This window comes from Haliotis asinina, chromosome 1 (genome assembly GCF_037392515.1).
Source record: "Haliotis asinina isolate JCU_RB_2024 chromosome 1, JCU_Hal_asi_v2, whole genome shotgun sequence".
Taxonomy (NCBI): domain Eukaryota; kingdom Metazoa; phylum Mollusca; class Gastropoda; order Lepetellida; family Haliotidae; genus Haliotis; species Haliotis asinina.
This window is the reverse complement of record NC_090280.1, coordinates 105263897-105280113: the sequence shown is the minus strand read 5'-3', so window position 1 is coordinate 105280113 and position 16217 is coordinate 105263897. Positions and strand designations below refer to the sequence as shown.

The following is a 16217-nucleotide window of genomic DNA, read 5'->3' as shown; positions in this document are numbered from 1 at the left end:
CACATGGACTACCCCCAAACATACACCTAACTGGAGGGGGGACACAGGTGGACTTCCCCCAAACACACCAGACACACACCTAACTGGAGGGGGGACACAGGTGGACTTCCCCCAAACACACCTGACACACACCTAACTGGAGGGGGGACACAGGTGGACTTCCCCCAAACACTCACCTAACTGGAGGGGGGACACAGGTGGACTTCCCCTAAACACACTAGACACACACCTAACTGGAGGGGGACACAGATGGACTTCCTCCAAACACACACCTATCTGGATGGGGGACACACATGCACTACCCCCAAACACCACCAGACACATACTCTCTAGACTGTACATGGTTACATTAATACCTCTACAGTTGATATTGCATATGTTTGATCTGCATGCTCTCCTTCCAGCCATTGTTGTCACATGAACACTTTCACAAATGCATCACCTGTTATTCTTCACAACATTCACACAAACATTCAGACCTGTGATACTGGTTAGAGTTGATCTTCAGTAACACAAGTTTGTAAGTGGCAACTAACAGGACTGGTTTTAGTTTTCAGCGGCCTGTAGTATATGCTAAGCTGTGACCATGGTGAGTCATACCACTGACACTGTTAGTTACATGGTGTTTTGAAAGGGTGTACCTCAGGAAATACAGACAAAAAGATTTGTCTGTATTTCCTGATGTGTCCGTATTTCGGGAAAAAGATTTATTTTCTGGGTGATAGTTTTCAGTGGCCTGTAGTATATGCTAAGCTGTGACCATGGTAAGTGAGTCATACCACTGACACTGTTAGTTACATGGTGTTTTGAAAGGGTGTACCTCAGGAAATACAGAAATATACCCTTTCCAACACTGTCACACTGTGTGACAAATTTATTACCCTTATGATGTATTAACTTAGCCTATCTTTAAACAACATCATTCGGCAGGATGAGACACAAAACATTTCACAACGATATTTCCTGAACGGTCATAAAGTGAGATAACTCAGGATGGCTTAGTTTAAGGTATAAACGTTCAAACGTTCACAACAACAGTGAAACACAGAAACATTATATTTTTTATACAATTACTTACACACACAAATGATAAATTATGATAACAATTTTATAGCTGTGTTTATACTGATAATTGTATACGTCATCTCTAAAATTTTGAAGCAATCAGCCATTTTGCAGCCACATTCTATTTAAGGTCAAGGTCATTTGTGCAATCCATGTAATGTGTCACATGACAGATTTGACGAACTGTACATCCTGGCGAATCTGCTTACATGGTTTCATATGCTTTGGCGATTAACCAATCAGAATTCAATAAAGTTATCTTAGGGGTAATAAATTTCCTCCTGGCTTGCAGTATATGCTAAACTGTAAGCATGGTAAGTGAGTCATACCACTGAGGCTGCACAACTGAGTCCAGCTTCACACTAGTGCAGTAGCTATCACACTACTAGCTCTTCATACCATTAAAATATGTCCAGTAGATCACACAAAACCTTGTCTGTTTGTATACAGATTTTGTGAGGCCATTTCGTGTCTTTAGTCCAAATGTTTGTACTTACAGTTTCCACTGGGCCAACATTTTTCCAAAAGTACTACATCTTGAGGCTATCAACATACCCTTCTGAATGTCAGACACTAATTGCAGTTACATACAAGAAACAGTGCCATCCAACATTGGCAAGTAGCTGGTATGGTTGAAACAATATGTCCCACACTCAACAGATGCATACAATTGATACAGGCACATTGAACATATTACAGGAATTATTACAAGTATAATCATTGTGAAAATCAGTAAATGTCTGTGACATCATTCAGTTCCATCTCACTCTGTCAAAATTAAAACGCCATCTCTGTCTACCAATGATGATCAAATGATCTGATGAGGATCACAAGATCAACTGAGATCACATGATCAGCTAGAAGTCATTGACCTTCTCTTGTAGGAGATGAAGACAGACCAGAGGAGCGATACAGCATTGCCAAACAGCACCCGGTACTGGAAGAAGAAGAGGAAAAAGCTGACACCTAGTGCAGTAATGTCACAGCCCTGACCTGAGGAATAACAGATCACCTCTACCTAGTGAAGTAATGCCACAGCCCTGACCTGAAAAATAACAGATTTTCTCTACCTGGTGAAGTAACGCCACAGCCCTGATCAGGAATAACAGATTACCTCTACCTAGTGAAGTAATGTAACAGCCCTGATCACCTCTACCTAGTGAAGTAATGTCACAGCCCTGGCTAGAAATAACAGATCACCTCTACCTAGTGAAGTAATGCCACAACCCTGACCAGGAATAACAGATCACCTCTACCTAGTGAAGTAATGCCACAGTCCTGACCAGAAATAACAGATCACCTCTAAATGCCACAACCCTGATCAGGAATAACAGATCACCTCTACCTAGTGAAGTAATGCCACAACCCTGACCAGGAATAACAGATCACCTCTAAATGCCACAGCCCTGATCAGGAATAACAGATCACCTCTACCTAGTGAAGTAATGTCACAACCCTGACCAGAAATAACAGATCACCTCTACCTAGTGAAGTAATGCCACAACCCTGATCAGGAATAACAGATCACCTCTACCTAGTGAAGTAATGCCACAACCCTGATCAGGAATAACAGAATACCTCTACCTTGTGAAGTAATGCCACAACCCTGACCAGGAATAACAGATCACCTCTACCTAGTGAAGTAATGCCACAGCCCTGACCAGAAATAACAGATCACCTCTACCTAGTGAAATAATGCCACAGCCCTGACCAGGAATAAGAGATCACCTCTACCTAGTGAAGTAATGCCACAACCCTGACCAGGAATAACAGATCACCTCTAAATGCCACAGCCCTGACCAGGAATAACAGATCACCTCTACCTTGTGAAGTAATGTCACAGCCCTGACCAGAAATAACAGATCACCTCTACCTAGTGAAATAATGCCACAGCCCTGACCAGGAATAACAGATCACCTCTACCTAGTGAAGTAATGCCACAACCCTGACCAGGAATAAAAGATCACCTCTAAATGCCACAGCCCTGATCAGGAATAACAGATCACCTCTACTTTGTGAAGTAATGCCACAGCCCTGATCAGGAATAACAGATCACGTCTAAATGCCACAGCCCTGATCAGGAATAACAGATCACCTCTACCTTGTGAAGTAATGCCACAACCCTGACCAGGAATAACAGATCACCTCTAAATGCCACAGCCCTGATCAGGAATAACAGATCACCTCTACCTTGTGAAGTAATGCCACAACCCTGACCAGGAATAACAGATCACCTCTAAATGCCACAGCCCTGACCAGGAATAACAGATCACCTCTACCTAGTGAAGTAATGCCACAGCCCTGACCAGGAATAACAGATCACCTCTAAATGTCACAGCCCTGATCAGGAATAACAGATCACCTCTACCTTGTGAAGTAATGCCACAGCCCTGACCAGAAATAACAGATCACCTCTACCTAGTGAAATAATGCCACAGCCCTGACCAGGAATAACAGATTACCTCTATCTTGTGAATGGTGCTGTGTATGGTCCTGTGTATGGTCCTGTGAATGGTCCTGTGAATGGTCCTGTGTATGGTCCTGTGTATGGTCCTGTGTATGGTCCTGTGTATGGTCCTGTGTATGGTCCTGTGTATGGTCTTGTGTATGGTCCTGTGTATGGTCCTGTGTATGGTCCTGTGTATGGTCCTGTGTATGGTCCTGTGAATGGTGCTGTGTATGGTCCTGTGTATGGTCCTGTGAATGGTATAATAGAATGTGTAGGAATATATACTAGGCACATAAAGAAACTGTGCAAACAAAAATTTAAAATCTAAATTTATCAAACCTGTGTAGACACATAATGATTTAAACTCAGGTATTAGTGACATGTATCCAACATGCATGCACGAGTCACATTCCATGACGTCAGTGGTTTCATCTTTGAGACGTACAATACATTGTTGCACATGCATTCCAGGAAAGAGAAACAGAGCAAATGAATGCCACACAATACTGTCACTTTGGAAAGCTCAACCCCTGCCCTTGTGATCATTCAAAATATAAAATGGTTATTGAAACACATAGCATGCCAAGGTTAAAGACTGACAATGTCATGAGGTGACTAAGACGGTCCGTTGGGGAAATGTCTCAACAACAAGTGGCTGTAAATTTCCACTGCCACTAGAACACTACCAGAACACAAATGACGTCATCGATCAGCCACCTTCTAGATGTCCACATGTAACAACGCCAAGACAGGACAGATGGACAAGGGGGACCCATCTTTCCCACAGGTTTCAGACTGCAGTGATGACTGCCCGTACCATCCCAGTACTTCACCGTATTCACCCCTACACAGTTCGACAACGTTTATGTCATCACGGGATCAGACCACAATGTCCCACCATACAACCTATCCTGACATAACGTCATCGACAAGCTCCCCGAATGTGGTGCCCAAATCATGTCCATACACACTTGTTTTGGTGGAGAAATGTTGAGGTTTAATGGGTCACTGATGCAGAGCGAATAATGTTTCTCACCAACGGCCTAATTACGAAATCAAGCAGCAAATTGGTCAGAACCCGCTCCCTCGACCATGATGGACAAAGGGACTGGGTTCCCGTCCACATTCGCAGAATTTCTTCACCCTAAAAGGTGAAGAGGCCGGATGCCCATCACATACTGTTATTTAAAAATATCCATGGTATTCCATATCTGATTGTAACAAAATATCCCAGCAGTGTAGGTTTTTTTTCTGAAGCGTGGATGGTACAGTGACTGATCCAATTTGGTCCTATTCCGTGTTTTTTACCTCGATATTTAATCATGTCATGTGAAAATATGATGTCTACATACACGTAGCAAGCCATTTGTTTCATGTAAGTCCGAATGATTGCAAAGCTTTATATTTAGACAGTTTTGAGGGTTGGCCCAAATGTCATAGCAAACATCATACGTAACTTTTGGTAGCTACGACCCTGGTTTATTATCTATGATAATAAAAAACACACAGTTGATTTATCTGAATTCATACACTAACAACAACAACTTTGCCATTGGTAGAGAAATCTGAAAATTTTCATACGTAAAAAAACTGATTACATGTATACCCATTTACCCAAGTACACAGCAAATACCTATGTGCATTTCTTATGTAACAACGAAGTTCCGTTGGTATCCTGAAAGCAGTTTCGGCCCAAAAGTGTTTTCAGGCTGCATGCGACACAGAGATTACATCTTAATTGCTGTAACTCGCATTTGATGGTGTAAACCTACACGTGTTATTTGTCATCATTCACTTCATGGTCAGTTAATGAATTTATAATGGATATAAATAGTGGTAACACCACTAAAATTACTCCACATAAGTTTCTGTTTGGCATTTCTCCTGTCTGGAGTAAATACTCAACATTACAAATTAAGGGCTGTAGTGGCATATGTATTGTATGTTATGTAATATGTTCATGTAAGTGATGCAAGAGGATTTATCAGCTGAGTTACAAAAACAAACATCGATCAAAGGATTAACCGATAACACAATGATTGATTAATTACTTCTACAGCGGATTTGTCAAAAGGCAGTGTTTATGAGTGTAGATTTATGTAATCTATACTGAATACACCCTGTTGTAAAGTACAACTGTAAAAACAACATCCATCCTACAAAGAATTAACCACCACTGCCTTGATTGATTGATTGTTGCTCATTATTGGCTAACTAATGTCGGACATCATACAGTTAGTTGCCAGGTGTGTTGTCCTTGGTGACCAGTGAGAATATGTATACATGTACACCTGGGTGAAAATTTCTTAAACGATGTGTCACTTTTTCGCATATTACACTGTTGAAAGACACAAGACATAGAGCAGGAATATTTACCAGCTGCAGATGAAATGGAATATCGTTCTTTTATGTGGATATTGATGGATACATTCCTGAACGAGGAAATAGCCTGACATTTTTGCTATAACTTTCGTCTGTCTTAAATTTAATATTTGCATTTCGTTTTAATTTATTTCTTGTAGCATTCAGCAGAATCCGTATTACAGAAAACATGCACTAGGTCGCAAATAGGGTGTGTGTGAAATATGATTCACGTTGGCAATCTATACAATGTTTAGATATTAAAATCCTCTTAGAAATTCATTGTACGTATAAGCAGACCGTGTGGGTTTTTTGTTTATTAACGTTCAAAATGAATACAAATGTGACAAGGAACTAATTAGGTTTATAAGACAAAATATAAAGACCTACACTGACTTCATTATTTTTCAGTCATAACTTTTTTTTTTATATCACTGGCAGATGAGTAAACTTCAAGGTGTTTGATTTGTTTTCATAATAACGAAGTAAAAAGACTTCATCTTTGTTGATCAGTCTACACATAAACTAGCAATTGTGCATATGGGAGGCGAAGCAGAGATCACGAACCGGTCACGAATTCTGGGATATCATCCAGGTACTCATGGGAGAAAAACAATAACAAAAGAAACAACCAGTCCACGGAAATTGCTCCGCATCAGTGCCCCTTTAACATTTCCAATAGTGATGGATGTCAACGTGCCTATAGACATGTGGGAGAACAATATGCACAGGTCCGTGTCTTGGAGAGGAACCGCTTTGGTGGTGGTGGTTCCGTGACGATTAGGGGTGGAACAACAGTACTCCAAAGAACTCCTGTGGTGATTGTTCAGGGCAACTTAACTGGTGTAGGCTACAGGGATCAGATTCTTCAACCAGTGGCAATTCCTTTTCAGTAACGTCATGGCCTGGGTTAACATTCCAACAGGACAATCTCCGCACTCATGCGGTAAGGGCTGCTATGGATTTCTTGCTACACCACAACGTTGATTTACTGCCTTGGCCTGCAAATTTACCAAATCTCTCCCCGATAGAGCATGTTTGGAAACAAATGGATCAATGTCTACACCATCTTCCTCATCCGTCAGGTAACGTCATTGACCTTTGCAACAGAGCTTGAGAGAATCTGACGTGACATCCCACAAGCCTTCCTTGCACATTTGATAGGTTCTATGTGTCATAGGTTCTATGTGACATGCTCGTTTGACCCCTGTCCCGCTTGTGGGCTCGTGACATCATCGTGATTGACTTTTCAGTAGAAATTCTGACAACTTGTTATGGTCTCATGATCCCTCCATTAACGTTTACATGTACCATTGACATTGTTATCGTACTTATCAACTAGGATAATAGTTTGACAATGCACAGTTTCTTTATGTGGTAATCATATATCATAAGCATGTGTCAGATAGCTGCAAGTGTTCACAGGGCAGGTGTTTACATGGAATGTGTTTATAGTGCATGTGTTTAAAGGGCCTATGTTCATAGGGAACGTGTTTACTGGGCATGTGTTCACAGGGCCTATGTTTTCAAAGGGCATGTGCTTAAAGGGCACATGTTTGTTTTTAGAGCATGTGCTTACAGGACGAGTTTTTTAAAGGGCATGTGTTTACAACAAATGTGTACGCAGTGCATATGTTCACAGGGTATGTGTTCACAAGTTATCCTTACCAGGCATGTGTTTAAAAGGAATATGTTCACTCGGTTTATACCCGGACTGTCAACAACAATGAACAATTCGTCCAAATTACTTGTTGACAGTTCGGGGAAAGGGAGATGATGTTCCACATGAGTGACGTCACGCCCAGTGTGCAAGCAATTAACAAACCAATTAAAGAATGAATAAACTCAATTTTTGAGTACTCTTTTTACCACTGCATATGAAAGACTTCTGGTTAGTAATAAACGGAACACCCTTTTTTAAAAAATAAATTGTGGTTAATTAATACCAAGTGCTCAAAAGTTGCTAAAAAGCCGTCTGCTTCTCTCTCGCCCGCAAATGAAACCACAAACAGGTTACGTAACTCTGTCGTCAGAGCCCTGTAGTGACGTCACAGAAGGAACGATTTTCAGTTACTTATATAGAAAATGTGTAGAAAGCTGGTCATTTTGCTGATTTCTCGACAAATCCATTGTGGTGAAGATTCTGACCACCATTAATGTTGTCAGTCAGTGTACCCAGGACCATAGTATTTGCCATTTTGACATCGATAACAACATTTTCCTGATCTATTATATATACCCAAGTGATACATGTCCTCAACAGGATTTCAGTAATCCTGCTACTCCCAATTTCACATCAATATCCGGGGATTTTTGTGTTTAGTGGCATGTGAAACTCCATCATTTCCTCATGTGAAGTGCATCACGTAAAATAACAGTCTGTTTGCAACCTTAATTCTCTTACAAATTGTTAAAAAGACTACCTTAATTCAATTACTCATGATTGACTAAGTCACAAGCAAACATTCTCTTTAACACCATCACAGTTTGTTGACCACGCTATGTCGACACTCCGGGTTTTTACTCTGTCGACGATTAGCAACATCATAATTTTCATTTGTCAATGGATCAGGCTGACACTGTTCACTCTGGGTGTGTGTTCACAGGGAATATCTTTCCAGTGCATGGTTCACAGGGCAAATGTTTACAGCAAATGTGTTTGCAGGATGTGTTTACTGGGCAAGTCCTCACAGGGCAAGTGTTTACAGAGCAAGTGTTCACAGGGCAAGTGCTCACAGAGCAAGTGCTCACAGGGCAAGTGCTCACAGGGCATGAGCTTATATTTACAGCGCTTGTGTTTACTTGGTATATGTTTACGGGACATTTGTTTACAGGGCACATGTTTACTGAACATGTCTTTACTAGGCATGTGTTTACAGGGTATGTGTTTACAGGGTATGTGTTTAAAGGGTATGTGTTTACAGGATATGTGTCTATTGGGTATGTGGTCCAGCGGGCTGACCTTGACAGGAATGTACTTGATGTTGATGAACTGGATGGTGGTCCAGACTTGCCAGTTCATCTTTAGGATGTACCAATACGTGTCTCGGATCCGTCGCATAGAGGCAACATGACCTTGACCCTGTAATGATCACAAAAAGATCCTTACACTCAAACACTCAGATAATCTCATTCAGCATTACATCTAAATTTGCTGTCAATATCACCATTCAAACAACCTACAGGGCTTAATAACACCGTGTTTCAAACAGACAGCTGCCTTTGTCAAAGACATTTCGTCTAATGAGAATAAAACATTTGCTGCATGACCACTTAAATCCACATTATCTTATATTTCACATACAGAGCAATACAACTGACATACAGTATTGGTGTAGTGCCTCTCTCCCTCCTCACCCTGCACAGTCTCATACAGAGCAATGCAACTGACATACAGTATTGGTGTAGTGCCTCTCTCCCTCCTCACCCTGCACAGTCTCATACAGAGCAATGCAACTGACATACAGTATTGGTGTAGTGCCTCTCTCCCTCCTCACCCTGCACAGTCTCATACAGAGCAATGCAACTGACATACAGTATTGGTGTAGTGCCTCTCTCCCTCCTCACCCTGCACAGTCTCATACAGAGCAATGCAACTGACATACAGTATTGGTGTAGTGCCTCTCTACCTCCTCACCCTGCACAGTCTCATACAGAGCAATGCAACTGACATACAGTATTGGTGTAGTGCCTCTCTCCCTCCTCACCCTGTACAGTCTCATACAAAGCAATGCAACTGACATACAGTATTGGTGTAGTGCCTCTCTCAGTCCTCACCCTGCACAGTCTCATACAGAGCAATACAGCTGACATACAGTATTGGTGTAGTGCCTTTCTCAGTCCTCACCCTGTACAGTCTCATACAAAGCAATACAGGTGATATACACTATTGGTGTAGTGCCTTTCTCAGTCCTCACCCTGTACAGTCTCATACAGAGCAATACAGCTGATATACAGTATTGGTGTAGTGCCTCTCTCAGTCCTCACCCTGTACAGTCTCATACAGAGCAATACAGCTGATATACACTATTGGTGTAGTGACTCTCTCAGTCCTCACCCTGTACAGTCTCATACAAAGCAATACAGCTGACATACAGCATTGGTGTAGTGCCTTTCTCAGTCCTTACCCTGTACAGTCACATACAGAGCAATACAGCTGATATACAGTATTGGTGTAGTGCCTTTCTCAGTCCTCACCCTGTACAGTCTCATACAGAGCAATACAGCTGATATACAGTATTGGTGTAGTGCCTCTCTCAGTCCTCACCCTGTACAGTCACACACAGAGCAATGCCACTGACATACAGTATTGGTGTAGTGCCTCTCTCAGTCCTCACCCTGTACAGTCTCATACAAACCAATACAGCTGACATACAGTATTGGTGTAGTGCCTTTCTCAGTCCTTACCCTGTACAGTCTCATACAAAGCAATACAGCTGACATGCAGTATTGGTGTAGTGCCTTTCTCAGTCCTTACCCTGTACAGTCACACACAGAGCAATGCAACTGACATACAGTATTGGTGTAGTGCCTCTCTCAGTCCTTACCCTGTACAGTCTCATACAAAGCAATACAGCTGATATACACTATTGGTGCAGTGCCTTTCTCAGTCCTTACCCTGTACAGTCTCATACAGAGCAATGCAACTGACATACAGTATTGGTGTAGTGCCTCTCTCAGTCCTCACCCTGTACAGTCTCATACAGAGCAATACAGCTGATATACACTATTGGTGTAGTGACTCTCTCAGTCCTCACCCTGTACAGTCTCATACAAAGCAATACAGCTGACATACAGTACTGGTGTAGTGCCTTTCTCAGTCCTCACCCTGTACAGTCACATACAGAGCAATACAGCTGACATACAGTATTGGTGTAGTGCCTCTCTCAGTCCTCACCCTGTACAGTCTCATACAGAGCAATACAGCTGATATACACTATTGGTGTAGTGACTCTCTCAGTTAGACCAGACAATCCAATGATAAATATTTTTCCTACTGACCCCCTGCACAGGATACCTGTGACTTAGAGTAACTCAGACGTCCCCCTCCAGCACAGGTTGCCGGGGATCTATGCTAACACAGACGTCCCCCTCCAGCACAGGTAGCCAGGAACCTATGCTAACACAGACGTCCCCCTCCAGCACAGGTTACCAGGAACCTATGCTAACACAGACGTCCCCCTCCAGCACAGGTAGCCAGGAACCTATGCTAACACAGACGTCCCCCTCCAGCACAGGTAGCCGGGGACCTATGCTAACTTTGATGTCCCCCTCCAGCACAGGTAGCCGGGGACCTATGCTAACACAGACGTCCCCCTCCAGCACAGGTAGCCAGGAACCTATGCTAACACAGACGTCCCCCTCCAGCACAGGTTGCCAGGAACCTATGCTAACACAGACGTCCCCCTCCAGCACAAGTAGCCAGGGACCTATGCTAACTTTGATGTCCCCCTCCAGCACAGGTAGCTAGGAACCTATGCTAACACAGACGTCCCCCTCCAGCACAGGTTGCCAGGAACCTATGCTAACACAGACGTCCCCCTCCAGCACAGGTAGCCGGGGACCTATGCTAACTTTGATGTCCCCCTCCAGCACAGGTAGCCGGGGACCTATGCTAACACAGACGTCCCCCTCCAGCACAGGTTGCCAGGAACCTATGCTAACTTTGATGTCACCCTCCAGCACAGGTAGCCGGGGACCTATGCTAACACAGACGTCCCCCTCCAGCACAGGTAGCCAGGAACCTATGCTAACACAGACGTCCCCCTCCAGCACAGGTTGCCAGGAACCTATGCTAACACAGACGTCCCCCTCCAGCACAGGTAGCCAGGAACCTATGCTAACACAGACGTCCCCCTCCAGCACAGGTAGCCGGGGACCTATGCTAACACAGACGTCCCCCTCCAGCACAGGTAGCCAGGAACCTATGCTAACACAGACGTCCCCCTCCAGCACAGGTAGCCGGGGACCTATGCTAACACAGACGTCCCCCTCCAGCACAGGTAGCCGGGGACCTATGCTAACACAGACGTCCCCCTCCAGCACAGGTAGCCAGGAACCTATGCTAACACAGACGTCCCCCTCCAGCACAGGTTGCCAGGAACCTATGCTAACACAGACGTCCCCCTCCAGCACAGGTAGCCGGGGACCTATGCTAACCTAGATGCCCCCCTACAGCACAGGTAGCCGGGGACCTATGCTAACTCTGACGTCCCCCTCCAGCACAGGTAGCCAGGAACCTATGCTAACCTAGATGCCCCCCTACAGCACAGGTAGCCGGGGACCTATGCTAACTCTGACGTCCCCCTCCAGCACAGGTTGCCAGGAACCTATGCTAACACAGACGTCCCCCTCCAGCACAGGTTGCCAGGAACCTATGTTAACACAGACGTCCCCCTCCAGCACAGGTTGCCAGGAACCTATGCTAACACAGACGTCCCCCTCCAGCACAGGTAGCCGGGGACCTATGCTAACCTAGATGCCCCCCTACAGCACAGGTAGCCGGGGACCTATGCTAACTCTGACGTCCCCCTCCAGCACAGGTTGCCAGGAACCTATGCTAACACAGACGTCCCCCTCCAGCACAGGTAGCCAGGGACCTATGCTAACCTAGATGCCCCCCTACAGCACAGGTAGCCGGGGACCTATGCTAACTCTGACGTCCCCCTCCAGCACAGGTAGCCAGGAACCTATGCTAACCTAGATGCCCCCCTACAGCACAGGTTGCCAGGAACCTATGCTAACACAGATGTCCCCCTCCAGCACAGGTAGCCAGGGACCTATGCTAACTTTGATGTCCCCCTCCAGCACAGGTAGCCGGGGACCTATGCTAACTTTGATGTCCCCCTCCAGCACAGGTAGCCGGGGACCTATGCTAACTCTGACGTCCCCCTCCAGCACAGGTTGCCAGGAACCTATGCTAACCTAGATGCCCCACTACAGCACAGGTAGCCGGGGACCTATGCAAACTCAGACGTCCCCCTCCAGCACAGGTTGCCAGGAACCTATGCTAACCTAGATGCCCCCCTACAGCACAGGTAGCCGGGGACCTATGCTAACTCTGACGTCCCCCTCCAGCACAGGTAGCCAGGAACCTATGCTAACACAGACGTCCCCCTACAGCACAGGTAGCCGGGGACCTATGCTAACTTTGATGTCCCCCTCCAGCACAGGTAGCCGGGGACCTATGCTAACACAGACGTCCCCCTCCAGCACAGGTAGCCGGGGACCTATGCTAACACAGACGTCCCCCTCCAGCACAGGTTGCCGGGGACCTATGCTAACACAGACGTCCCCCTCCAGCACAGGTAGCCAGGAACCTATGCTAACACAGACGTCCCCCTCCAGCACAAGTAGCCAGGAACCTATGCTAACACAGACGTCCCCCTCCAGCACAGGTAGCCAGGAACCTATGCTAACACAGACGTCCCCCTCCAGCACAGGTAGCCGGGGACCTATGCTAACACAGACGTCCCCCTACAGCACAGGTTGCCAGGAACCTATGCTAACACAGACGTCCCCCTCCAGCACAGGTAGCCGGGGACCTATGCTAACTTTGATGACCCCTTCAGCACAGGTAGCCAGGAACCTATGCTAACCTAGATGCCCCACTACAGCACAGGTAGGAGGGGACCTATGCAAACTCAGACGTCCCTCTCCAGCACAGGTTGCCAGGAACCTATGCTAACCTAGATGCCCCCCTACAGCACAGGTAGCCGGGGACCTATGCTAACTCTGACGTCCCCCTCCAGCACAGGTAGCCAGGAACCTATGCTAACACAGACGTCCCCCTACAGCACAGGTAGCCGGGGACCTATGCTAACTTTGATGTCCCCCTCCAGCACAGGTAGCCGGGGACGTATGCTAACACAGACGTCCCCCTCCAGCACAGGTAGCCGGGGACCTATGCTAACACAGACGTCCCCCTCCAGCACAGGTAGCCGGGGACCTATGCTAACACAGACGTCCCCCTCCAGCACAGGTAGCCGGGGACCTATGCTAACTTTGATGTCCCCCTCCAGCACAGGTAGCCAGGAACCTATGCTAACACAGACATCCCCCTCCAGCACAGGTAGCCAGGAACCTATGCTAACACAGACGTCCCCCTCCAGCACAGGTTGCCAGGAACCTATGCTAACACAGACGTCCCCCTCCAGCACAGGTAGCCAGGAACCTATGCTAACACAGACGTCCCCCTACAGCACAGGTAGCCGGGGACCTATGCTAACTTTGATGTCCCCCTCCAGCACAGGTAGCCGGGGACGTATGCTAACACAGACGTCCCCCTCCAGCACAGGTAGCCGGGGACCTATGCTAACACAGACGTCCCCCTCCAGCACAGGTAGCCGGGGACCTATGCTAACACAGACGTCCCCCTCCAGCACAGGTAGCCGGGGACCTATGCTAACTTTGATGTCCCCCTCCAGCACAGGTAGCCAGGAACCTATGCTAACACAGACATCCCCCTCCAGCACAGGTAGCCAGGAACCTATGCTAACACAGACGTCCCCCTCCAGCACAGGTTGCCAGGAACCTATGCTAACACAGACGTCCCCCTCCAGCACAGGTAGCCAGGAACCTATGCTAACACAGACGTCCCCCTCCAGCACAAGTAGCCAGGAACCTATGCTAACACAGACGTCCCCCTCCAGCACAGGTAGCCAGGAACCTATGCTAACACAGACGTCCCCCTCCAGCACAGGTAGCCAGGAACCTATGCTAACACAGACGTCCCCCTCCAGCACAGGTAGCCAGGAACCTATGCTAACACAGACGTCCCTCTCCAGCACAGGTTGCCGGGGACCTATGCTAACACAGACGTCCCCCTCCAGCACAGGTAGCCAGGAACCTATGCTAACACAGACGTCCCCCTCCAGCACAAGTAGCCAGGAACCTATGCTAACACAGACGTCCCCCTCCAGCACAGGTAGCCGGGGACCTATGCTAACACAGACGTCCCCCTCCAGCACAGGTAGCCGGGGACCTATGCTAACTTTGATGTCCCCCTCCAGCACAGGTAGCCAGGAACCTATGCTAACACAGACGTCCCCCTCCAGCACAGGTAGCCAGGAACCTATGCTAACACAGACGTCCCCCTCCAGCACAGGTTGCCAGGAACCTATGCTAACACAGACGTCCCCCTCCAGCACAGGTAGCCAGGAACCTATGCTAACACAGACGTCCCCCTCCAGCACAAGTAGCCAGGAACCTATGCTAACACAGACGTCCCCCTCCAGCACAGGTAGCCGGGGACCTATGCTAACTTTGATGACCCCTTCAGCACAGGTAGCCAGGAACCTATGCTAACCTAGATGCCCCACTACAGCACAGGTAGGAGGGGACCTATGCAAACTCAGACGTCCCTCTCCAGCACAGGTTGCCAGGAACCTATGCTAACCTAGATGCCCCCCTACAGCACAGGTAGCCGGGGACCTATGCTAACTCTGACGTCCCCCTCCAGCACAGGTAGCCAGGAACCTATGCTAACACAGACGTCCCCCTACAGCACAGGTAGCCGGGGACCTATGCTAACTTTGATGTCCCCCTCCAGCACAGGTAGCCGGGGACGTATGCTAACACAGACGTCCCCCTCCAGCACAGGTAGCCAGGAACCTATGCTAACACAGACGTCCCCCTCCAGCACAGGTAGCCGGGGACCTATGCTAACACAGACGTCCCCCTCCAGCACAGGTAGCCGGGGACCTATGCTAACTTTGATGTCCCCCTCCAGCACAGGTAGCCAGGAACCTATGCTAACACAGACATCTCCCTCCAGCACAGGTAGCCAGGAACCTATGCTAACACAGACGTCCCCCTCCAGCACAGGTTGCCAGGAACCTATGCTAACACAGACGTCCCCCTCCAGCACAGGTAGCCGGGGACCTATGCTAACACAGACGTCCCCCTCCAGCACAGGTTGCCGGGGACCTATGCTAACACAGACGTCCCTCTCCAGCACAGGTAGCCAGGAACCTATGCTAACACAGACGTCCCCCTCCAGCACAGGTAGCCAGGAACCTATGCTAACACAGACGTCCCCCTCCAGCACAGGTAGCCGGGGACCTATGCTAACACAGACGTCCCTCTCCAGCACAGGTAGCCAGGAACCTATGCTAACACAGACGTCCCCCTCCAGCACAGGTAGCCAGGAACCTATGCTAACACAGACGTCCCCCTCCAGCACAGGTAGCCGGGGACCTATGCTAACACAGACGTCCCCCTCCAGCACAGGTAGCCAGGAACCTATGCTAACACAGACGTCCCCCTCCAGCACAAGTAGCCAGGAACCTATGCTAACACAGACGTCCCCCTCCAGCACAGGTAGCCAGGAACCTATGCTAAC

General features: G+C 47.2%; 1 protein-coding gene across 1 annotated transcript in view; it reads right to left on the bottom strand.

The window, feature by feature from the left end:
• Positions 1–1485: 1485 nt before the first annotated feature.
• Positions 1486–16217, bottom strand: part of LOC137285792 (peroxisomal membrane protein 2-like) — a 33593-nt gene continuing 18861 nt past the window's right edge. The window contains exons 4-5 of the mRNA XM_067817760.1: positions 8838–8957; positions 1486–2002 (exon numbers count right to left, since the gene is read on the bottom strand). Of these exons, the coding sequence (XP_067673861.1) occupies positions 1919–2002; positions 8838–8957 (204 nt within the window). The 3' untranslated portion in view covers positions 1486–1918. The remainder of the gene's footprint in view (positions 2003–8837; positions 8958–16217) is intronic.